Source organism: Rhinatrema bivittatum, chromosome 5, assembly GCF_901001135.1.
Source record: "Rhinatrema bivittatum chromosome 5, aRhiBiv1.1, whole genome shotgun sequence".
NCBI classification, from domain to species: Eukaryota; Metazoa; Chordata; class Amphibia; order Gymnophiona; family Rhinatrematidae; genus Rhinatrema; species Rhinatrema bivittatum.
Genome location: NC_042619.1, coordinates 180,840,677 through 180,867,105, shown reverse-complemented (window position 1 = coordinate 180,867,105; position 26,429 = coordinate 180,840,677). Strand labels below are relative to the sequence as shown.

At 45.1% G+C, this 26,429-nt stretch overlaps 1 protein-coding gene across 7 annotated transcripts in view; it reads left to right on the top strand.

Moving 5' to 3' along the window:
• Nucleotides 1-26,429, top strand: part of RBM26 (RNA binding motif protein 26) — a 349,016-nt gene that overhangs the window by 153,464 nt on the left and 169,123 nt on the right. For all 7 annotated transcript variants that reach the window (XR_003856971.1, XM_029603056.1, XM_029603054.1 and 4 more), the window contains one exon: nucleotides 16,963-17,074. Coding sequence is in view for 6 of the 7 variants with exons in the window: in XM_029603056.1 (XP_029458916.1) it covers nucleotides 16,963-17,074 (112 nt within the window). In the remaining variant the exon portion in view is untranslated. The remainder of the gene's footprint in view (nucleotides 1-16,962; nucleotides 17,075-26,429) is intronic.

The window sequence follows — 26,429 nt, the reverse complement described above, 5'->3', positions numbered from 1 at the left end:
CCATTTGTTTGGTTTGTTTCAAACAAAAAACAATAATTTGTTTTATTTCTTTCATTCATTTCCTTTTAAAGTCAATGGAAGAAAGATTGATCCTATTTTGGGCTCCAAATTTTTTTTTTTCATCAGTTACAATGAAACTTGGAAGACATGATCAGAAGGAAAGAAGAATTCCAAGGCACCTAGAGTGTGGTGAAGTGGCATGAATAGCCTAAAGCACTGTAAAAATGCAAAGGGGTATCAGCAGTGAGAGGAGAAAAGCAGCAGAGTGGTAAGAGCACTCACTTCAAAAGAAGGCAACAACAACAATGGAATGAACCTTCAAAGGTAGCACAAGAGGCAAAATGGTACCAAGAGTGGCATCAGCATCCCAAGTCACCAAGAAGGGGGAACAAAGCACAAAGATTGGTATTAGCACAGCAAGATACCATGAGAGATGCAAAGTGGCACCCACAGTAAAAAGAACACCCCAAGATGTAGAGTCTGGGGTATGACACCAAGGCAGAGTAACAGCAAAACCCTCAAGGTGCAAAATTGGGGTATGGCAGCAATGCTGAGTGGAAAAATGTCTTCTAATGTGGAAGATAAAAGGGTATAGCAGCAAGGCAGAGTGGCATGGGCGATGTCTGTCTTCCTGTTGAAGCACTTGTCAGATTTATTACAAGAGAATGATCTGTCAACAGTATCATTTTTGTGACATAGGCTTTGATTTCATTCCCTACTTGAAATTGATCTAGCTGTGTGTGGAATTTTTGGTTTCTTGTGAAATTTGCTTTCCATTTGAAACTTTTCACAATCAAAACATGCAATGGACTCTTATCACTGTGGTTTTCCTGGTAATTTATGAACTTGTTTTATCAAGAAAGCTTTTCCAATATTCTGTAGCTGAATAGTGTCTCTCTGTTTTTCTGGTGTTGCATTATTTCTCTCTTAGTAATGAAACTTTTCCCACATTCTCTCCTGTACATGTTTTCTATTGTGCCTGAATTTTTTCCTTCTGACTGATAGGCCGATGCAATAAGTGCACGCTATCTAGTGCAGAGTTTAACCCGCCGCAGTTGGAAGTGTGTTTTGAACATGCTAGATTAACATCCGATGCAGTAAGGGGATTAGCAATCCAAAATGAACATCCAAACAAACGCGTAGCTAATAGCCCTCATCACATGTAAGTGCCATGTAGATGAGGCTATTAGCTGTTACCCCCAATGCAAAAAATCACCATGCACCTAGCGCACACTTTTTAATTCGTAAAATTTAATACCATCCCCAGAGCTGGTGTAAAGTCTTGCCATGCATCAAGGGCTCAACTAAAAAAACTAAAATATTTCTTTTCTGTGGTTCCTTCTACTTAGTATCATCGCAATACTAAGATCTGCTCCTTGTGATGACTAAAAATTATTTTAAAAATTAAAGGCTTGATGAAAAAAGACATTTTTTTGGGCACACAAAATACATGCTCCAGGCCATGTGTATTACCGTATTTTTCGCTCCATAAGACACACTTTTTCCTCCCAAAAGTGGGGAGAAAATGTCTGTGCGTCTTATGGAGCGAATATAAAAAAACAAAAACTAACTACAACCCCCCACCCTCCTGACCCCCCCCCCCCCCCCCCAAGACCCGCCAAAAGTCCCTGGTGGTCCAGCGGGGGTCCGGGAGCGATCTCCTGCACTTAAGCCGTCGGCTGCCAGTAATCAAAATGGCGCCGACGACCCTTTGCCCTTACTTCGTCACAGAGGCTACCGGTGCCATTGGTCGGCCCCTGTGACATAGTAAGGGCAAAGGGCCATCGGTGCCATTTTGATTACTGGCAGCCGATGGCCCAAGTGCAGGAGATCGCTCCCGGACCCCCGCTGGACCACCAGGGACTTTTGGCAGGTCTTGTTGGGGGGGGGGGGGGGGTCAGGGGGGTGGGGGATTGTAGTTAATTAAATTTAAAGGGTTGGGATGGGGGGGGGGGGTTTGTTTTGTTTTTTTTTCCCACAGAAAGAGAACGATAAAGGTTTTCTGATCTGGGGAGTGGACCGAAATGGCCCTCCCCAAACCTGAAAACGAAATGGGGACAAAAAAAATTTTATGCACTCCCCTAATTTGCTCCATATGACGCACAGACATCTGGGAACAGAGCCAGTTTAGCACACCATTATTATTATTATTTTTTTTTTTAATTTTTCCCCTCTGAATCCTAGGTGCGTCTTATGGTCAGGTGTGTCTTATGGAGCAAAAAATATGGTATGTGTATATATTATGCTGGTAATTTATCTGCTGTGGGAGAAAATGGGACGCTCGTATTGAGGGTCTGTTTTCCTAACCCGAGCACAGCCCCATCTTCTGGTCACCCGATACTTTTAAGTGCTAGGGATGCACAATTTATCCCTAGTGTGGCAACTCAGAATATTGCATTGCGTACTTTGAAAAAACAGGCGCCCAGTTTGGGCACCCATATTTACGTGCATGATATTGCATCAGCCCCTGAGGGTTTTGCTATAGTCTGTGTGTATATATTGAATGTCTTCAGTATTAAATCTTTGCTGTGCTTTCAGAGTTTACAGAATTTCTTTGCTCTTGCCCTGTGTGTGAAATTACTGGCACTTTGCTTATACTCTTGAGATTTCTCAGCTGAATTTCCTGCTGAATTTCTTTGCTTTTTTTTTTTTTTTTTTTTTTTTTTAAATCTCTGAGATGCATTTATTCCTCCACTTTTTTCCCCAGCCAGAACAGGAGTAAGCATCCTTTGTGCTTTCTGGTAACATTTTGTTCCCTTCCAGATTCTCACTGAGCTTCTAGTGATGTATTTCTCCTTCTGGGATCATCTTTCTCTGTAAATTGGAGAGTGGCTTGGAATAACCACAGGGGATCCTAGTGGCTAAATGATGGAGATGAAGGATAAGGCTAAAATAAAAATAAATTTCCTGGGCAGACTGAATGGGCCACTTGTCTTTTTATGCCATCATTTACTGTTACTCTGTGTTAGAATCAGAAAAGAGAATTTTTCTCTTTTTCTTTATTCAATTTATTTTGGGGCCAAATACCTCATTATAAAGAAGTAGTGTGGCAGAACTAGCTTGGGATCCAAGCAGCAAACAAGAAAGCATCAAAATCCACAAGGTATAGAATCCGGGGTATGGCAGCCAAGAAGAGAGGCGGCATGACCTCCAAGGTGATACAACTAGGGCATAGCAGCTAGGAAGAGCAGCACTAAGACTCCCAAGGTAATACATCTGGGGCATGGCAGCAAGACCCCTAAAGTGGTATATAAGTGGCATGGCAGGTAGACATAGTTAGCAGCAAGACCATCATGGTGGTATTTCTGGTGCTTGGTAATTAGGCAGAGAGGCAGCAAGACTCCAAAGTGGTATATCTGGTGCATGGCAGCTAGACATAGTGGCAGAAGACACCCAAAATGATACATCTGGGGAAGAGCAGTAGGGATAACAGCTGCAAAAGCCTCAAAGTGGTATATCAGGGGCAAGCCAGGTAGGCATGAGGGAGCAAGGCTCTCAAAATAGTATATTTCCTGGCATGTAGCCAGATGGACTCAGAACAAGTGGGTATAGTGTGCTCGTGCTAGCAGTTGGAGGCGGATCTGACGTCAGCACGAGTACATATACCCCCACAGGAAGTGAAGCAGCTCAGTAATTTCCGTCTCCAAAGCAGTTTGGAGCGCCTGCACGCTCGCTGAGCGTGTTTTCCAAATCTACTTTCTACTTTCTACTTTCCAAATTTCTCAGAAGACGAGCCCCGCACTCCTGCGGTGATACCTTCGGGTCCCTCCCCCAGTTGAGTTTCCCGGGGTGATTTCCGCGATCCCTCGGAGGTCTACGCCTCGGTCCGGTGGCCGAATCGCGGCAGGGATCTAGCCCCCGAGCGAGAAGGGCTCGGGCCTGGCTGAGTGGCGCCTCGGTCCCGGCGTGGACTTAGCCCCGAGCGAGACGAGTTCGGCGGCTTAGAGGCAGCGGGTGCATTTCCTCAAGCGCGGCGGTGAAGGTATTTCCCCTCTCCCCCCACAGCCGGAGACTGCCCGGTTACAGCCGGGAAGCGCCGAGGATCAGGTAAGGCGTACATCTTTTACTTTTGGTCTCCGAGGTACGAGGATCGGCGGCGTTGCCTGTATGCGGCATGCCGTGGAGGTTGCCATTTTGTCTGCCTTGTTCAGGTATTGAGTGCCCATGGATAGGCGCCTGTTGTTAGGTGCACAACGCAGCATATAGATTGCTAAGCGTATATTATTAAGCACATATTGTTTATTATTGAGCGCATATTGCTGTACGCATATTATTGAGCGCATATTGTTTATTGAACGCATATTATTGAGCGCATATTGTTTATTATTTAGCGCATATTGCTGTACGCATATTATTGAGCGCATATTGCTGAGCGCATATTATTGAGCGCATGTTATTAGTGGGCTCATATTATTATTGAACGCATATCGTTGACAGCATAAACACTGGTGCCCTGCATTCGCAAGACGCAATGGAACACCTAAACGCCCCGGCGTCTCCAGAGGTGGCACCTCCTGCTTCCGGCGTGAAAGCCCTTGGCCTGTGCTCAGCGTGCCAGCTTAGAGCCACGCAGAGCGAGGAGCCAGACTCCCTTTGTGCCCAATGTGAGGAGGCCGTGGGAGCCTCGGGCCAGGACCAGTCTCAACCGAGGTTTACCGACAGTTCCCCAGGGCCCACCCCAGATCTAGCGGGCAGTCTCGAACAGCCAGGAATCCCGGGGGACCTGGTACCCCGACGGCTAGAGACCGCTTCCATTTCCTGGGTGGATTTATTTAAGGGGATCCACGCCTTTGTACAGATGCAGTCAGCTTCCCGTCCAGGCCCTGCTGCCCCGGCTGACCCTGTCCCCGGACCCTCTCGCCCTTACCGCAGGCACCCGTCTCCGGGCAGTCCGGCTCCTGCGGACCCTGATGTCTCAGAGGACGAGTCCAAACCCCCCGAGGAGGGGGAACTTCCCTCGGGGATAGAGCCATATCGAACTATGAGGCGGTTCTTTCCCAAGGAGGATCTCTCCGACCTGGTCTCTCAGTGCCTGACGGAGTTGGCTGTTCCAGGCCCCAGCACCATGGAGGCATCTACGCAGAACCCCCTGCTGGAGGGTTTTCGTCCCACAGCCCGCCATTTCCCCTTCCTGCAAGCGGCGCAACAGCTGATCGATTTGGAGTGGAATGCGCCGGAGGCCTCATTCAAAGGGGGTCGTGCCCTGTCCGGCATGTACCCCCTGGACACGGCAAGCAAGGATATGCTGGCGTGCCCTAAGGTAGACGCCTTGGTTAGCGCTGTGGTCAAGCGCACTACCATTCCAGTGGAGGGGGGGGCGGCCCTCAAGGAGGCTCATGACCGACGCCTGGACGCCATCCTGAAACAATCCTTTGAGGTGGCAGCTCTGTCTCTGCGAATCGCCACCTGCTGCACAGTGGTAACGCGTTCCTGTTTGTCACAGGTCAGGAACAATGCGCCGGCGGCAGACATGGAGTCAGCTCTCTCGTTCCTTACGGATGCTGCCTCCGACCTAGTCCGTACGACAGCCAAGGGGGTCTCATCCTCAGTAGCAACCAGGAGGCAGCTCTAGATACGGAACTGGTCAGCCGACGCTCCTTCTAAGACACGTCTCACTAGAATGCTGTTCAAGGGGTCTCTTCTGTTCGGCAGCGACCTAGATAAACTGGTCAGCACATGGGGTGCCTCTCCAGTACCTCGACTGCCGGAAGACAGGTCCAAGAGGAACCAGCGCACCTTTCCGAGGCCCTCCAGAGGTAGAAGCTCCCAACGCTTCACTCCCTATAGGAGTCGCTACCAGGCACCTCGTCCTCAGGCCAGTAACCAGTCCTTTCGGACCAAGCAGCACAAGAGGGGAGCCGGCTCAGGTACGGGTCCCGGCCGCACCCCACAATGAGAATCAGCCGATCCATCCGGGGGACGAAGCCATAGGGGGGCAGGTTAACCCTCTTCTACCCCAGATGGGTCGAGATTACGTCGGACCAGTGGGTCCTCGCCATCATCCGAGAGGGGTATTATCTGGATTTCCATCATATCCCTCCGGACAGGTTTGTGGAATCTCCGTGTCCAATCCACAAGAAGGCAACATTGGAAGCTACCCTGGCGAGGCTCCTGTCCTTGAAAGCCATAATCCCAGTACCTGCATGGGAAATGGATTCTGGGCACTATTCCATTTATTTCATGGTACCCAAGAAAGAGGGCACTTTCCGGCCCTTATTGGACCTCAAGTCAGTCAACCGATACTTAAGGGTCCCGAGGTTTCGCATGGAAACTCTGCGCTCAGTCAAGACCGCGGTACAGCCAGGAGAATTCCTCACGGCCTTAGACTTGTCGGAAGCCTACCTGCATATCCGATCCATCGGGATCATCAGCACTACCTATGCTTCAAGGTTCTGGGACGACACTTCCAATTCCGGGCTTTGCCCTTCGGGTTAGCCACGGCGCCGCGGACCTTCACCAAGGTGATCGTAGCGGTGGCAGCGGTGCTCAGACGGGAAGGAATCCTTGTCCATCCCTACCTAGACGATTGGCTGATCCGGGCGAAATCCTGAGAGGAGAGCCATCGGGCAACCAACAGAGTGATCTCCCTGCTGGAAAGCCTGGGATGGGTAGTCAACCTAAACAAGAGCTGCCTACAGCCTTCCCAATCACTGGAATACCTGGGAGTCCAGTTCGACACCCAGGCAGACAAAGTCAGCCTCACTACCAAGAGAAGGTTAAAACTCCAGACGCGTCTACGGTCTTTGATGGCAGGCAGCCGGCCCATAGCTTGGGACTATCTGCAGGTTCTCGGTCTCATGGCATCCACCCTGGAAGTGGTACCCTGGGCGCGGGCCCATATGAGACCACTACAACGCTCCCTCCTTTCTCGATGGAGCCCACGCTTCCGGAATTACTCCGTGCATCTACCTCTACCAGCCAGACTGCGGACCCAGCTACGGTAGTGGTTGCAGTCCCACCACACGAGCAGGGGGTCGAAGATGTCCTCCCCCACGTGGACTCTGCTCACCACAGATGCCAGCCTGAGCGGATGGGGAGCACACTGCGAAGAGCTCACCGCCCAAGGGCGATGGAACAGAGAAGAGTCGGGGTGGAACATCAACCGTCTAGAGGCACGGGCAGTCCGATTAGCATGCCTGCGATTTGCCCACAGACTGAGGAACAGAGCAGTCAGAGTGATGTCCGACAATGCCACCACGGTGGCATACATCAACCGACAGGGAGGAACCAGAAGCCAACAGGTGTCCCTAGAGATAGCCCCGCTGATGGCTTGGGCAGAGGCGAATCTCCAGGACATCTCCGCCGTCCACATTGCCAGAAGGGACAACACCGCGGCAGACTTCCTCAGCAGGGAAAACCTAACTGGTGTGTTACTCTGTTTTTTATCAACACAATCCTAATGTGCCCAGTATTCCAGATGGGCTGGAATACTGGGTACACAAGTCTGTCTGGCCAGATCTAGCCAAGGTAGCTCAGAACTATCTTTTTTTGTGTATATCACCACTACTCAGCGCCCACTTATCTTATATTTATACTTTTTTGAGTACATCAATTACTTAATCTTCCATTGAATTTCACCATAACCGACTTCTCTACTCAGGATTATTATACCCCACTTTCACCATAACCTGTGGGTAAAACAATCGACTGATTAATGTGGAAATCATTCACCACCTTAGGTGGGAACTTAGGGTGGGTATGCAAGACCACATGATCATGAAAAACTTTTGTGTATGGTGGGTAAATAACCAAGGCCTGAAGCTCACTGACTCTACGAGCTGAAGTAATCGCTACTAGGAATCTAACTTTCCAGATGAGGAACTTCGGGTCACAGGAGTGCAGCGGCTCAAAGGGAGGACGCATGAGCCGTGCCAGGACAATGTTGAGGTCCTAAGACGCAACAGGAGGCCAAAGAGGAGGCTTCAACTGGAGCAGATCCCTCATAAAGCGACCCACTAAAGACTACACCGATATGGGTGTACCACCCAGATGGACCCTGACTGAGCTGGTTTGAAGCCCAGACTCTGAAAGGTGCCACAAGTAGTCCAGCAGTTTGGGAAGGGGGCATGTCAATGGATCCAAGTCATGCCCCACACGCCAGGTGGAGAATCTTCTCCATTTCAAACTATAAGTCTTCCTGGTAGAAGGCTTTCTAGAAGCCACCAGTACCCAGGAGACATTGTCCAAGAGGTCCAGGGGCTGAAGAACTAAGTGCTCAACATCCAAGCTGTTAGGGCTAACGCCTGAAGGTTCGGTTGGCGCAGGGTACCCTGGTTCTGAGCTATCAGATCAGGCACGGTCCCCAGCCGAATGGGGTCCCTGATCAACAGATCCCAAAGGAGAGGGAACCAGATCTGTTGGGGCCAATAAGGCGCCACTGTCCCTCCGTCCTGATGAAGCTTCAGTAGGGTCTTCAAGAGAAGCGGGAGAGGAGGATATGCGAACAGCAGACCCTTCCCCCAGTGAAGGGAGAATGCATTGCAGGCCAGATGTCCACCCCCCCTGGTGAAAGGGAGCAGAGCTGCTCACCTTGCAGTTTTACAGGGAGGCGAAAAGATCCATATCTGGGGTTCTCCACTAATGAAAAATTCTGGCTGCCACCTCCTTTAGGGGCCACTTGTGTGTCTGAAAAGAGCAATGCAGCCGGTCTGCCAGTACATTCAGAGTTCCAGGCAGGTATGTCGCTCGCAGCAAAATCCCCTGTGACAGAGCCCAGGACCACACCTGCACACCTCGTGTCAGAGAAGGAATGACCCCGTGCCTCCCTGTTGATATACCACATTGCAACTTGGTTGTGCATCCGGATCAGGACTTCCTTGTGCCACAACCGGTCCCTGAACGCCCAGAGGGCATAACAGATCACCCGAAGCTCCAAAACATTTATTTGACAGTGGGTTTTGTGAGCAGTCCAGAGATCCTGCGAGTGGAGGCCATCCACAGGGGCTCTGCAGCCCTAAGAAGAGGCATCGGTAGTGAGGACCACTTGAGGTGGGGCAGCCTGGAAAGGAATTTTCCGCTCCAAATTGGAGAGGTTTTCCCATCAGGACAGAGATGCCCTCAGAGGTTCCGTGACTGAGAGACAGGTCTCAAGGTCTATTGCTACTGTGACCGCAAGATCCATTGTTGCCTCTGCATGCACGAGTGGGAGAGAGGGGTAACATGGACAGAAGCCGCCATGTGGCCCAACAAATGGAGCAGAAGGCGGGCAGTCACCCCAGCTGCTGTGCACGAAGGTTGCCAACGAGGTGAGGGCAAGAGCCCGATCGCGGGGCAGAAACACTTTTGCCTGCGCCATGTCCAGCCTGGCTCCTATAAAGACCAGCTGAGGAGACTGGCAGAGATGAGACTTCGGGTAGTTGATCACAAACTCGAAGGATTGCAGAGTCTGCACTGTCAGGGCTAAAAGCACTCATTGGCTGTGTGCGGGAGTCGCTCTTCATCAACAAGTCATCTAGGTATGGGAAGACGTGCACTGTACGATGCCTGAGGTACGCAACCACCACCGCTAAGCATTTGGTGAACACATGAGGGGCTGAGGCCAACCCAAAAGGCAGCACCTTGTACTGGTAGTGAGTCTTCCCCATCATGAAACGGAGATATTTTCTGTGACTGGGGAAGATTGCTATGTGAGTGTAAGCTTCCTTGAGATCGAGGGAGCACAGCCAGTCAGAGGGCCCAAAGAAACCATCTTGAACTTTTCTTTTAAGAGAAATTTGTTCAATGCCCTAAGGTCGAGAATGGGGTGCAAGCCTCAGTTTCTCTTCAGTATGAGGAAATACCTCGAATAGAACCCTCGGCCCCACTGAGGGCGAGGAACAGGCTCCACCACTCTTGCTGTGAGAAGGGCAGAGTTCTGTCTGAAGTATGACCTGCTGGGCAGTCGAACATCACGACGGACATGGGGGAGAGTTGTCTGGGAGCCGGCTGAAATTGAGCCGGTACCCCTGACGGACAATGGTAAGGACTCATTGGTCCAAAGTGATGGCCCCCCCAGTGGTGGATGAAGTTGATCAGCCTACCTCCTACTGGGGGATCCGGTGCTGGAAGGAAATAGCCTCGACCATGCCCCTGACGAACCCAACAAAGGAGAGATCCTCTGTAAGGGGGGGGGGGGGGGGGCATGCCTTTCTTCCAGTGGGGAAGGCTTGGAGAGGAGTCGTCTGAGAATTCAGAAGAAGACTCAGAGGAACCGTCCCTCCACGGGTCATATGGGCCTTCTTCCTCACTAAGGCCATCACAGCATGGGCAAGACTCATGGAGGATCCTAGCCCTGGGCCCCGACGGCTTCGGAGACAGAGAGGGCCCTGCGTGAATCATCGGTTCCCCTGGTAATGGGGGACCGAGGGCCACGGGAGGCCAGAGGGTCCAGGCAAATGCTTGAGGAACAGAGGCCTCGGGAATGCAACACTGGCTGCATCTTCCTCCATGGAGGATACAATGATAGGGATCGCTCTCGAGGGGGGCATCGGTGGCTGCTGGGGAACCGAATGTCCCTCAGGCACCGGTTGCGTCGGGAGGGCACCTAGACGCTCGAGCAGAGGCGCCAGAATATATGGCTGAGGCTCCGGCAGTGGCATGGGGTCCAGTGGTGGGGGTGGCTTGATGCTCCGCAGACCTCTGAGCACCGTGGTCTTCATCCTGTGGGCCAACTGCTCCTGAAAATCCGGTGAGGCCAGGACTGAGGGAGGGGGGACGAGGCATCACTGGCTCTTCCTCGGTTCTCCGAGGAGGCACTGTGCCCGGCACTGATATCGGTGGGGAATACCTGGGACTCCCGGGTACATCAGAGGATAGGGCCTCCAAAGCACGGGTTCACTTCAGTGGCAGTTTGGCAGCCGCCAGTCCCACACTGGAACTGGAGCCGCACGTCGACGGCAACTGGTGTCGATGCTTGCGAGATCTTCCACAGTGCTCGGCCCGATCTTTCCCCAGCGCCAAGGAAGCCTGATATCCTGGAAACTGGTGATAGTATGGGGGACCGATCACCATTCCCTCGATCTTTCGAAGATGCAGGAGGAGGAGTAGCGAGAGAGAGCTCCTACCATGTGACAGGGGCCGACTAATGGCACCGGTAGCCCTTGTCACATAGTAAAGGGCAAATGGCTGTCTGCGCCATTTTGATTACTGGCAGCCGACGGCCCAAGAGCAGATGATTGCTACCGGCCCCCCCCCCCCCCCCCGAACCACCAGGGACTTTTGGCAAGTCTTGGGGGGGGGGGGTCAGGAGGGTGGGGGGGTTGTAGTTAAATTTTTTTTTTATATTCGCTCCATAAGACGCACAGACATTTTCCCCCCACTTTTGGGGGGAAAAAAGTATGTCGTATGGAGTGAAAAATACAGTATTTGAAATACCTAGTGTTAGATTGGCTCATTTATAAGAAACACATAATCAAGCCTTATCTAATATATATATTTTTTATTTAGATTCTTATATTCTGCTTTTCACACTTTTTTTTTTTTTTAGCACTTCAAAGCAGATTACATTCAGGTACTGTAGTTATTTCTCTATCCCCAGAGGGCTTACAATCTAAGTTTGTACCTGAGGCAATGGAGGCTAATGTGACTTGCCCAAGATCACAAGGAGCAACAGTGGGACCTGAATGCTGGTCTCCTGGGTCCTTGCCTGCTGCTGTAACCATTAGGCTATTCCTCCACTCCTGTCTTTATTGACTATATTACCAGATGAGTTGAGAACCCAGTAGGATTTAAGTGTTCCATAAAAAGATTAAGGGACTTTTTTCAAGAAGTCTTTTTAGCTGGTTCTAGATAAGTAATATTGAAGATTTTACTGTTTATTTTAATATTTTCCCATGTATATAGTTTTGTGATTTATTTTGATTGCATTTTATTTTAATTGCAATCCACCTAGCATGATGATATAGGCAGAATATAAATATTTTTAAATAAGTGCAGTGTTCTTGGCAACCCTGGGAGAGTGCAGAAAGAAAACAATTCTCTGCACATATTCTGGCCTGAAGAAGCTGTAAGCAGAAGGAGGACTTAACTTTTCCCTATTTGTAGCAAAACTCGGGGGACAGTTCAGCAACAATGAGTAACGCTTTTCCAAAGAGGCTGCAGTTGTGACTATTTTCTTCTTCGATTGGTTCCTGCTTTCAGTCATGGGAACAGCAGTCATTTTGCTGCGAGAGTCTGGAGGAGAGTGAAGGCCTTCCTTTTTCTGCTGCCACAGACTATGGTCAGGTGTGATTACTTTGTCTTCACTTCAGTCTGCATTTTTTCTATTGCTTCTCCTCCTGTGTTCTGGCAGATTTCCTGTTTTTTGTCTGTAATTTAAATGTTGGCAGCAAGCTACTTTGTAGCTCAGAGAGAATATTCCAACTTCTGACCAGGCAGACTCTACCCACTACACCTTTTATCTATGGGACAGAATTCTGTCCGGAGTCATTTCCAGTGAAGTCATTCTGTGTGGCCTTTCCAACCAGGGCACAAGCTACAGGGTTTTGGCCCAGGGGCATCTCTGGCGCTCCCAGCTTTAGTGAAGTCTTCCTGTAGTCTCTCCAACAAGGCACAAACCACAGGGTTCTGCTTGAGGGCATTTGCAATGCTCCCAGCTACTGTGAAGCCATCTTGGGCCTTCACTTACCAGGCACATGACCCTAATATGTAGGCAAATTGATTTTTTTGATCTCTCATGGGTACACATTAAATAAATGATTAAATAACTGCCCAGGAGGAAGAGTTTCTCCAGTTTGAGGAATTTCTTGACTGCTTAGTGGAATTCCAGGAGTGGAGGAGACTTCCTTCCAGAAGGGGAGGATAGTACTGCCATCCTCCTTTTTCATATGGAAGAATTGTCTTCTTAATTCTGTTTGTGCGTGCTCTGACTATTGCTGTGGGTATAGAAAGGGACCCTTCCAACTTACTGAGGACCCCCTCATGGTCAGTGTTAAAAGATCTGAAAAATCCTCTCCTTTTATAGGATTCTGAAGGTTTTGCTTGATCTGGAGTGGGATGCCTTCTGAAGCTCCTTTAAGGGAGCATGGTCGGTAGAGGATCTTTTCAGAGATGATGGTTGTTGCAGTGGCTTTGCACTAGGAAGGGATTTTGGTTCATCTCTAAATGGACGACTGATGGAAAGGACAAAGTTATTATAGGAAAGTGGACTGGTCACATAGTGCATGCTTCAATTTTTCATGAATTGGGTTGTATAGTCAACTTCTTCCAAAGCAGTCTGCACCCATTCCAAACTCTGGTTTATCTGGGAGTAAGGTTGAGTATGTTTCTAGGCCATGCATAGCTAAAGCTAACACAGCAAAGAATCTGAAAGTTGGGTCATCAAGTTCTTGCATTATTTTTTGCAGAGAATCTGACTCTGTGGTTTAGCTTCAAATTCTAGGTTCCATGGCAGGGACACTGGCCTGGTACCTTGGACAAGGGCACTCATGATACCTCTTAAAAAAAAAATAAAATAAAATAAAAACACCAAAAATACCCCCCAGGTGGAATTGGAACAATTCCATAAGGCTTCTGGTACCAGAATCATTCAGGTTGTTTGCAATATTGATTAAATTGCAGAAATTCAGACCTGACAGATCTAGAGATCCTAGCCTTGATAAGTGGTGAGAGCTGCCAATTTAATAGGCTGGAGAGCACATTGTTTGGGACAAGCTGGTGTAAGGACAGTAGAGTTCTGAGAAGTCAAATAGTCTATCAATTGATTGGATTTCTATTAGCTCTTTTGGAATTTGCACCTTGGCTGCTGGGTCAGGTGGTCAGGTTAATGCCCGGCAATACCACAGTGGGAGCACTGAGAGGAGAGGATCACCTTGCTCATGGCTGAAAAGAATCTGTAAATACTGCTTGGAGAAATTTTAGAACTTAAAAGTTTTGGGGAGACGTAAACTGTTGGGGTATATTCTTGTGTGTTTATGTGTTTTGTATTAAATAGCTAGTCAGAGAGCAGGCAAAAACCAGGAGTTTGTGTGTTTGGATTAAATAGTTAGAGGGCAGGCAAAATCCAGGAATATAGGCTCTTAAGTAGAAAGTTGAAACCCAGGACCTCCAAGATAGCATTCTCTGAAATGTTCCCTGTTCCATGCGCAGATCCCCAGTAGCAGGCAGAACTCCGGAGTCTCAATGCGTGGATGAGATAATGGTGCGAGGAAGAGTGATTCAGTTTTGTAAGGAGCTGGGGAACCTTTTGGAGAAGGGGGAGTTTTTTCTGAAGAGATGGGCTCCACCTTAACAAAGGTAGAACCAGGTTGCTGGCACTAACCTTTAAAAAAGAGATAGCACAGCTAAATCAAAAGGGAAAGCAGACAGTTGCTCAGCTCAAGATACTAAAGAAGCATTAGAGTTAGGGCATCCCAACAGGTTCCAGTAATAAGAAAAGTAGTCCATGTGCCTGTAATTAAAGACTCACCTGACCTGAAAGATTGCAATTTATCCCTGTCAACTGAAAAGCAGAATGTTAATAGAAAGAAAAAGCACACTTTGAAATGTTTGTATGCTAATGCCAGAAGTCTAAGAAGTAAGATGCGAGAATTAGAATGTATAGCAGTGAATGATGACATAGACTTAATTGGCATCTCAGAGACATGGTGGAAGGAGGACAACCAATGGGACAGTGCTATACCAGGATGCAAATTATATTGCAGTGATGAAAAGGAGCATCTTGGTGGTGGGGTGATGCTTTATGTGCGGGATGGCGTAGAGTCCAATAGGATAAAGATCCTTGAAGAGACTAAATTCACAATTAAATCTTTATGGGTAAAAATCCCATGTGTGTTGGGGAATAGTATAGCGATAGGAGTATACTAGCATCCACCTGACCAAAATGATGAGACCGACAGTGCAATGCTAAGAGAAATTAGATAATATAACCAAATTGGTAGTGCAGTAATAATGAGAGATTTCAATTACCCCAGTATTGATTGACATGCTAGAGAGAGAAAGTTCCTGGATAGAATAAATGACAGTTTTATGGAGCAATTAGTTCAGGAGCCAACAAGAGAGGGAGCAATATTAGATCTAATTCTCAGTGGAGTGCAGCATTTGGTGAGAGAGGTAATTGTGGTGAGGCCACTTGGCAATAGTGATCATAATTTGATCAAATTTGAATTAATGACTGGAAGAGGGACAGTAAGTAAATCCATGGCTCTAGCACTAAAGTTTCAGAAGGAAACTTTGATAAAATGAGAAAAATAGTTAAAAAAAAAAAAACAAAAAAAAAACCCCTCAAACGTGCAACTACAAAGGTTAAGAATGTGCAACAGTTATGGACATTGTTAAAAAAAACAAAACAAAACAATGTATTCCATGCATTAAGAAAAGTGGAATGAAGGTCAAACGTTTGCCAGCATGGGTAGAAAGTGAGGTGAAAGAGGCTATTTTAGCCAAAGGATCATCATTCAAAAATTGGAAGAAGGATCCATCAGAAGAAAATAGGATAAAGCATAAGCATTGGCAAGTTAAATGTAAGACAGGTGAAGAGAGAATTTGAAAAGAAGTTTGCCAAAGAGGCAAAAACTCATAATAAAAACTTTAAAAAATATATCTGAAGCAGAAAGCCTGCGAGGGAGTCGGTTGGATCATTAGATGATCAAGGGGTTAAAGGGGCACTTAGGGAAGATAAGGCCATTGAGGAAAGACTAACAAATTCTTTGCTTCAGTGTTTACTGAAGAGGATTTTGGGGAGATACCTGTTCCGGAGATGGTTTTCAAGGGTGATGATTCAGATGAACTGAGTAAAATCATGGTGAACCTGGAAGATATGGTAGGCCAGATTGACAAACTGAAGAGTAATAAATCACATGGACTGGATGAAAGAACTCAAAAATTAAATTTCAGACCTAGTATAATTAATTTGTAACCTATCATTGAAATCATCTATTGTACCTGAAGACTGGAAGGTGGCCAATTTAATCCAGATATTTAAAAAGGGCTCCAGGGATGATCCGGGAAACTATAGCTCGGTGAGTTTGACTTCAGTGCTGGGAAAAATCGTGGAAGCTTTTATAAAGAATAAAACCACAGAACATTTAGATAGATATGGTTTGATGGGGCACAGCCAACATGGATTTACCCAAGGGAAGTCTTGCCTCACAAATGTCCTACATTTTTTTCAAGAGTTGAATAAACATGTCATGTGGATTAAGGTGAACTAGTAGATGTGGTTACTGACCAGTATACATGAAGAAACTGTTCCAATGCAATAAAGACAGAAGTAATCACAAAAAAATATTTCTATGACAAAATGTTTCAAAGTTTCATATATGTCATTTTGAGGTCTGAATTAAAACCCCTAATTCAAGAACACAAACCACTAAGTGGCTAAGCTTAGCAAAAGATCAAACAAAGTAAATCCAACGTTGTAAGTCTAACAAACATAAGCAATACACTAGAAAAAGTGACAGTCTAGATTAAAAAGCAGCACTGACTTGGAGCTTCAAAGTAACAATGCTTCAAAGGAACCCCATATACATAATATACACACACACACATATATACGGTATATATATATATATATATATATATGTGTGTGTGTGTGTGTGTATATAGGGTGTGTGTGTGTGTACTTATATATCTTATTATATGGGGTAGAAAAAGGTTTAAAAAATATTTTCCTTGTAATCTTTAAGCTGCTGTTTTTAAAGGTAGCTAGGGCTGGTATTTTGTTCACTTTGCCCAGGAGTCCAACTCTTGCTTCAGCAAATGTAAAGCAATCAGAAAAAGAGCAGTAGTGGTGGAGACAGATTGGGTAAGAGGAGGAGAGACTTGGAGGCAGGAGAGGGCAGTATACTGTTTTCTGCTCTGAAGAATCCACTTGTCACTGATATGCAGGAGAGCGAGGTGTGTTTTTTTTTTTTTTTTTAAAGTGCTTACCATACTAATATAGATCCATATACAAACAATATTGTGACAAAAAGAACCATCCCACCCACTCCTGTAATGTTTGAGAAGCAGACAAATATTTTATTAAAATGATCTTGTTTTGCACAGAGAAACCAACTAATAATAACAGTGTGAGGATAGTAGTGGATTCAGAGTCACGGAAAAGAACAATTGGATCTGGGGAAACTGGAGCACCTCCAAAGAAGGCTTGGTTTGACAAGTAAGTGGATAATAAAAATAAAATTTTGTGGGGATTTATTTTCTGCACTTAACAGTAAATATCTTTACATGCATTGTTGGATTTTTTTAATTGAACGATCTTTGCTGATAGAAATATTGAAGTGTGGGATAGTTTTGATTGTGAAATTGTATATATTATGTTTTTGGTTTTAGTAAAAACACTGTCCCCTGCCTCCTGAAACATTAGTTCCCAACCTGGGGTCTTTGGATCCCTAAGGGTCCATGAGACCATTACAGGGGGTCTACCAGAAGAGAAGCAATTAAAGTGTAACTGCTGAGAAATAAAGCAGGCTGATCTAACCTCTGAGGAGCTCTGCTCTAAGGCTCCTGCTGCCTAATCCCACTGCATGATCCTATGCTGATGAAAGGAAGATTGCAATCTCAGGAAGACCAAACTGGTACAGAAAAGAGGCAAGTATGAGTGTGGATGATTGCCACTACAAGGAATCTAAAGCTGTGCTGAGAAGAGGAGGGGAAATGCGCTTCCATCATTTCCTTCAACAGCTGCTGCTCCACCCCAGAGGCAGCACTAAGCAGGGTGATGATTCCGAGGAGCATTTCTGGCCACTGCTACATGTACCATGGCTGCCCTGTTGGCTTGATAGTGAAGGGGAAAAGTTGCATTGAGGGAGCAATATAGCAATGGTAGGGGTGGGGAAGGGCATGGAGGGAAGGAAGGAAGGGACGGGACCATAATGGGATTAGCACTCAGGTGGAGAAAGGTCACAGGGAGGAAAGGGCAAGAAGGAGAGCATAGGAGTGACAGCAATTGGAAAGGGCCTTAAGGAGTGTAGAAAGGAGTGCTCTAAACTGCTGGGCACTTTGTAGGGATGCCTTAAATGTGCTGCTACAACCTGTTGTTTTACTGAGATGTTTGCATTTGAGTACTTTGAAAATTCTGCTGCAATCTATTATTCTGAGCTATTTGTATTCTTATCTTATTAGTCTTGTGTTGATTTTACTGAGAAGTAGCAACATAAACATAGAAACAGAATTGATGGCAGAAAAGGACCAAATTGGCCTTTCAGTCTGCACAGCAAGCTTAACGTAGTAACTGCCACTCTGTGCAGGTTACTCCCCTATTTCTCTTAAGGGTAGTAACTGTCGCTCAGTGCAGTTATCCCCAAAACTTAGGATACCCATAAATATTTCATCTGGATGATGAGCTTTCTTGAAAATTCAGACAGTGTTGCTTGATATGCTTATGGACTTTGCCATAGAAGCAGTCCTGTGCATTTTCCCTTATGTCTGTGTTTCAGTACCCCAGACTGTAGAAGTCATGGCCCTCTTGGTGGTTGTCTGAATCCAGATCCCCTTTTCCCCTGCTGTTGAAGTGGGGAGCAATGTTTGTTGCATTTAAAATGCCCACTAAAGATGTTAGTAACTGGTCAGAATTTGAAGAAGTATCACAAGACGAAGTCGAGAAAATGATAAATCAAATGAACCCTGCCACCCACGTAATTGACACCATTCCCATTACTGAACTAAAAAAACTCACCAACACAATAGCCCCAACCCTAACTAAAATCATCAACCTCTCACTTGATGAAGGAGTAATGCCAGATACCTTGAAAGGAGCCATTATCAAACCAATAATTAAAAAGAAGAACCTTGACCCACTAGTTCTCAATAACTATAGACCAGTCTCTAACTTACCCCTACTAGCCAAACTAATTGAAAAAACAGTACAACAACAATTGTCAAACCATATTGAATGTACTAATATATTTTACCCAGCGCAACATGGGTTTCGCAAACACTACACTGAAACTCTATCAGCTTTATCAGATAATATCTTAAGAGGATTTGATACTGGAACACACTACATTCTAGTTCTATTAGATCTCTCCGCAGCATTCGACACAGTAAATCACAAAATACTACTCAATAGACTGAAAGAAATAGGTCTCGCTAATAAAACAATAAAATGGTTTGAGTCATACCTTAAAAACAGATGTTTCCAAGTACAAATTAAAAATACACTTTCAGACAAAGTCACACTGCTAACTGGTGTCCCACAGGGATCGGCCCTGTCGGCAACACTCTTTAACATTTATCTCCTCCCGGTATGTCACCTACTAGCAGGACTTGGAATTATACACTACTTATACGCAGACGATATACAGCTACTGCTACCAATTGTAAACACCATTGAAGAAACAATGAAACTTGCTAATATGTATCTTGAGATAATTAAACAGCTCTTAAATCAGATGGAACTGGTAATAAACATCGACAAAACGGAATTCCTACACCTTGACCGTAAAAACATACACCACATCCAACCAACACTCACAACTAAAAATAACCAAACCGTTGAGCTAGCACTAAAGTACGAAATCTAGGAGTAATAATTGACCCTGAGCTAAACATGAAACAACACATCTCATTGAAAATAAAGAAAGGATATGCGAAACTAATGATCCTGAGACGACTTAAACCTCTACTAACACTAAACAATTTCCACACAGTTTTGCAGGCAATGATATTCGCAAGTACAGACTACTGCAACTCCCTACTTTTAGGACTACCACAATCCACAATTAGGCCACTACAAATATTACAAAATTCAGCTGCTAGAATTTTGACTGGCAAAATAAAAGAATGATCACATTACAGGAACGCTCGCCGATTTACACTGGCTCCCAATTGAACAAAGAATTCAATATAAGGCTTTATGCATAATACATAAACTAATCCACGATGAAAAAGCTGACTGGCTTAAGACTGCTCTGCACGTACATGTCCCACAAAGAAACCTAAGATCTGCTAATAAGACTCTACTAACTGTCCCCTCTGTCAAAACAGCACACCTCACGCAAGTTAGGGAGAGAGCACTATCACTGGCTGGCCCCATGCTATGGAACACCATGCCACTCGAAATAAGGCTGCAGAGAAACTTCAAAATATTCAAATCCAATCTGAAAACCTGGCTATTTAAACAAGCTTTTTATAAAGATAAAGAGAAGGAAAAAAAACAGTTGATTGATTAGGACGCACCAAACTAGAAATTGTTAATTGTAACCTACAAATGCACTTTAAGGTTAAATTCATTCCGCCTAATATGCTCCCTACAGACAAGCTTAATGTACACACATAGTTTATTGAAGTGAATTGTTACCGCACTATGATGGCACATGATTAATTGTAATCTATACCATTTACTTTTTTCATTGCTATAAACTGTTGTGATGGTTATCTAACTTAACTGTATAGAAGAGCTATTAAATAAATAAATAAATAAATAAATAAATTTAAAGCATCAAGGCTTATCGGTTTAGGATAGTAATCTCCATGCTTTCTGCAAAGGATAGTAACTGTTGCATCATGTTTTCTTCATTTCCTTTAGGATTTGCTGTAGAAGCAGTCCTGTCCTTTATCCCTTATATCTGTGTATCTGTATCCCAGACTGTAGAAGTCGGGGTCCTTGGTCATTGTCTGAATCCAGTTCCTCTCTTCCCTCCCGCCATCTTAGCGGGGAGCACCTGATAAAGATAGTAACAGCTGTACCAGCAAGTTACACTCCTGAACGCTATTCTTCGTTTCAGTCTTCTAGCTGTCTAAGGGAGGAGCAATGTTGCAGTTGCATTAAAAGCATCAAGGCTTATTGGCTAAGGGACGTAATCTCCATGTCTTCTGCTTAAGGTAGTAATCGCTGCACTGTGGTAAATTTTGAATGGAAGTATTGAGGCTTCTACCCTTAGCAGAATTTAAAACCAGGGAATCCTGCCTTGATAAAATATCCCACTTCCACTTCTATTTCCCTACCCTTTCTGCCTTGAGACAAAAAGTTTACTTTCAGAGGTGTGTTCGAATCTACCACAGAAATTTTTTATTAACCATTAATTCTTGCAGCACATCATGCATAAATAAACCAGTCAGTTTTTTGTAAAAATATTTTATTTCAGATAAAGAAAGGCATGAATAAATATCTCTAAATGACTAAGAAACACTTTTATGTTCAAATCTTAACTTTACCAGAGTATATCCTACAATCAATGCAAGAGCCATTAAAAAAGTAATTGAAATTATTAATATCAGATAAATGTCTATTAATGTCATCTTTTTAGAAATTAATACATTTCTAATACATCTGCCAATGTAGAAACAATAGCAATTTAAAGGTTCTCATATACTTGAATAAAAAATTATATTTACCAATTATCTGAAGCACCCCGCTCTGTGTCTCTCTCAATCACGTGCGAAGAAAGTCTAAGTAGCACCTCTCCCTCTCCCTCAAACTGCCACTGTTTTATACACTTAAGACCCTTTGATCCAGGGTCGCTGTTACACTTCCATCAACACATCTATATTTTAGCCTTTGAAGAAGACCTTGACTATGGTTCAATCAATTTTTCATATCAGAACAGTAAAATATAGGATTTATTCTTATTCTGTTTATAGCTTCGCCCATTTTTGATTTTTAATTGGATTTCTTTTGTAGTTCTAAGAGAAAATCTTTTTCACTCCCTTCTGTCACAAGATTCACGCTTAATTGGCTGGCCATCTGTTTTTAGGGTGGTCAATCATGACACCTGCGTTAGGATGCTCAATGTCATAAAATGCAGGTGCTTTCTTACTTGAGATAAGAGAAAGTGGTAAACAACTGTACTCTCAAAGTCTGAAAGTGGGACAAAGGTGAAATCTTGAGGTTTTAAGTAGGGGAAAGGTGAAAGCTATGTGCTGGAGCTTTTTCAGCACAGCCATGACTGATGTCATGGCTTTTAAAAGTAAAGGCTTATGGGTATTAAATGCTAACATGTTTCTTTATGGCTAATTGATTACTGACTTCACTAAATATAAGTAATTATCAATAAAGCACAAAATATTAAGATATTTTCTGACAGCACCAGCAAGTTACCCCATGCACTCATTTCTTCAATTACATCATGTAGTTTTTAGGGATCCACAGTGTTTATCCCATGCCCCTTTGAATTCTTTCACTGTTTTCATCTTCATCACCTCCTTCGGAAGGGCATTCCATGCATCCTCCACATTTTCTGTGAAGAAATATTTCTTGACGTTGGTTCTGAGTCCCCCCCATGAGTTTCATTTCGTGACCCTCTAGTTCTATTGTTTTCTTTCCAGTGGAAAAGGTTCGAAGTTCGTGCATCATTAAAACCTTTCAGGTATCTGAAGGACTGTATCTTATCTCCCCCTGCACCGCCTCGCTTCCAGGATATACATATTCAGATCCTTCAGCCTCTCATCATAGGTCTTCTGATTAAAAAAAAAAAAACAACATAAACCAAAAAACCCACACCATTTTGGTTGCCCTTCTTTGGGCTGCCTCCATCATGTTTCTATACTTGAAATACAGACTCCAGAACTGAACACAGTACTCCAGATGAGGTCTCACAAGGATCTGTACAAAGGCATTTTAACCTCCTTTTTCTTACTGATTATTCCTCTCTCTATACAGCCCAGCATTCTTCTAGCTTTAGTTATCACCTTGTCACATTGTTTTGCCATCTTCAGTTCACCAGACACTATTACCCCATGATCCCTCTCTTGGTCCATACACATCAGTCTTTCTTCCCCCATCACATACAGTTCTTTTGGATTACCGCACCCCAGATGCATGACTTTGCACATCATGGCATTGAATCCCAGCTGCCAGATCTTCAACCACTCTTCTAGCTTTCTTAAATTCTTAAATTGCCAGGTTCTTGTGGCCTGGTTTTTGGCCTCTGTTGGAAACAGGATGCTGGGCTTGATGGACCCTTGGTCTGTCCCAGCATGGCAATTTCTTATGTTCTTATGTTCTTGTCATTCTTGCTGCTTCTTTAGGCATGTCCACTCTGTTGCAGATCTTAGTATCATCCGCAAATAGACAAACTTTACCTTGATATTTTGAATATTACTTTTACTATGTATTTTTAACAGCTAATTTATATTTCCTATCCTTTATCTTTTAGTTTTATTAGCTGTTAGCTCTCTTTTTATGAGTTGATTGTATTTTCCTTTAATTTAATTGTACACCGTTCTGAAGGCTTTGCTGATGCAACAGTATAGAAAAGCAATAAACTATAACTATAAACTACTATCCCTTCTGCAATGTCATTCACAAAGATATTGAACAGAACTGTTACCAACACGGATTCCTGGGGCATTTAACACCAATCTCTCTTCAGAGTAGGTTCCATTTAGCATTACATGCTGTCTTCTATCAATCAACCAGTTTGTAATCCTCGCCACCACCTTGGTGCTAACCCCCAGGCTTCTCATTTTATTCATAAGCCGCCACCTATGCATGACCATATCAAAAGCTTTGCTGAACTCCAAGTAGATCTCAAGTGCTCTTCCTTGATCCAATTCTCTAGTCTCCCAATCAAAAAAGTCAGTCAGATTGTCTGACAGGACCTTCTCCTAGTGAATCCATGCTGCCTCAGGTCCAGCAACCCACCAGATTGTAGATAGTTCACTATCCTTTCCTTCAGCAGAGTCTCCATTAATTTTCCCATCACTGAGGTGAGACTAACCGGCCTGTAGTTTCCACCCTCCTCTCTGCTACTACTCTTGTGAAGTGGGACCAACTCCGCTCTTCTCCAATCCCATGGCACCACTCCCATTTCCAGGGATCTATTGGTGTATTCTTAGTCTTATTGACTAAGTGGGGCATGGAGGAGTAGCCTAGTTAGAGCAATGGACTACAAACTAGGGAGACCAGGGTTTCAAGTCCCACTGTCGCTCCTTGTGAGCATGGGCAAGTCACTTTACCCTCCATTGCCTCAGGTACAAACTTAGATTGTAAGCTCTCTGGGGATAGGGAAATACTTACAGTACTGGTACTATAAGTATTTTCCATGAATGTAGGGAAATACTTACAGTACCTGAATGTAATCTGCTTTGAAGTGCCAAAAAGCAGAATTTAAAAATCTAATCAAAAATAAATAAAAATTTCAAGTTTAGTCCTTCTTCAAACTGTTTCTTACCTTTCAAATATTCTGTACCCTGCCTTAGGTGAATTTCTTATTCAATAAAATGGGTAATCTTAATTAAAAAAATAAAAAATAAAAATAAAAAATACTTGGGATGAGGCCATGAGGAGAGGGAGGAGGGAGAGGAATAGGGAAGGAGGCTACAAAAGGAAGAGGACAGAAGGCATGACACTCAGGAAAGGAGCCAATGAAGAGGGGAAGGCACTTGGGAATGGGCCATGGGAGGCTGGTGCAGCACTCAGTAAGGGGCCATGGACAAAGGATATGAGGGAAAGATCATGGAAATGGACTCAGGAGGGACAAGACAGAAGGAAAGGTATTAGGGAAGTGTCTATGGGTGGGAACAAGCAGAGCAGAAGAGTGAGCAGGAGGGTGAGCACTCAGGATGGTCACAAGAAGAAGGCAGAAGAAACGGGAAGGAAAGAGCAGGTTACATAGTAATGATGGCAGAAAAAGACCAAATTGTCATCCAATCTGCCCATCAAGCTTCTTATGGTAACTGCCGCTCCATGCAAGTTATCTCCATGCCTTATGTTGAGGGTAGTGTATTAAAAATTAAAACCAAGCAATTGTCAAACCCACAACAAAATTACTGCCAGCAACATTTTTACAGAGTGAGTAGCCTTTCTGATAATTCATACGGTGCTGCTGCTTGAATGTGATTTGCTTTTGGACTTGGCCACAGAAACAATCCTTAGTTTTTTCATAATGTCTGCGTATCAGTACCCTAGACCATAAAAGTGAGGGCCCAACGCTGATTGTCGTCTGAATCCATTTCCCTTCTCCCCCTGCTGTAAGTGGAGAGTGATGCTGCAGTTGCGTCAAAATCATGTAAGATAATTAAGGTAGTAATCCCCATGCCATCTGTTAGAGGTACCAGCTGCTGCTCCATGGTGGTTAGCCCCCATGCATCCTTTTCTTAATTTCCAACTCTAGCCTTTAGGGTTAGAGTTGATTAGCACTGTATCTCTTCTAGACAAAAGGCTCACAAAACAGCATAATTTTTAGAAGTACCACAAAGTGGATTAAAAATCACTCAAAATTTGAAGGTAAGATGCTACTTTTCATCTTGTTCCTTTGCTGGCTTTATTGAACAATTCTAATTATTACTGCTTCTATAATGTAGTAAAGTTCAGATGCAGTAGTCCCTCTTTGTAACAAATGTTGGCAAAACCAAACAGGTCTGATTCTTCAAATGAAGTCTGGGATATTTTTTGTAGCAAGTTACACTGTGGTATATCAGATTTTCAGAATAAATTTGTGAACTTCCTACCCTGTTTAGCAAGGTACAATAGTTTAGCTTTTGAAATACGTGGGTGCAGTGAAAACATCTTTTATAGGGGTATTTTAACCACAAAGCTAGACTGTTTTGGTGTTTTATGAAACAGTTTTGATAATCTCTTACTATCCACTAAATACAATTTGAATTTCCTCTGTGGCAAATTTCAATACCTGTTAGGATGTGACCGAGACATAAGTGAACTTGGGGTGATATTCCTATAACCTTTGGTCCCTAGAAGGGGCTTCTGGTCAAGATGGGGCTGGTGGCTGGGGAGATGCAGTGAAATAGTAGAGCCACCGATAGGCCAGAAGTTCTGGGAGCAGAGTGGGGTAGATTTTCAAAAGGGTATGCGTGTACCCCCTGAAAACCTACCCCAAACCCCCCCTGCGCGCGCAAGTCCCGGGGCTTGCATGGAGGGGCGTGTCGGGGGCGTGTCGCGAGTGACGCGGCGTTTCAGGGGCGTGTCTCGAGTGACGTGGCATTTCGGGGGCGGCGCCGCAGGCGTGGTTTCGGCCCGGGGGCGTTCCGGGGGCATGGCCGTGGCCTCCGGACCAGCTCCTGGACTGGAACATGGAGTGCGGCAGCCGGCCCGGCGCATGCAAAGTTACGCCTGCTTCCAGCAGGCGTAACTTTGCCGACAAAGGTGGGGGGGGGGGGGTTGTTTAGATAGGGCCGGGGGGGTGGGTTAGGTAGGGGAAGGGAAGGTGCGGGGGGGGGGGGGGGGGGTGGAAAGAAAGTTCCCTCCGAGGCCGCTCCAATTTCGGAGCGGCCTCGGAGGGAATGGAGGCAGGCTGTGCGGCTCGGCGTGCGCAGGCTGCCGATTTTGGGCAGCCTTGTGCGTGCCGACCCCGGATTTTAATGGATACGCGCGTATCTATTGAAATCCCGCATACCCTTGTTCGCGCCTGGTGCGCGAACAAAAGTACGCGTGTGCGCAGATTTATAAAATCTGTCCCAGTCTATAGAACCAGACAAGTTATTCACTTCATCAGAAGGCCTTTGTTTGCTTTAATGTTAACAGTATTTCAGAAACTCTTCTGCAATATCCTGTACTAAAACAGGGTTACACATGAACACACACTTTTCTGCTTGAACTCTATTGTGATACGTTT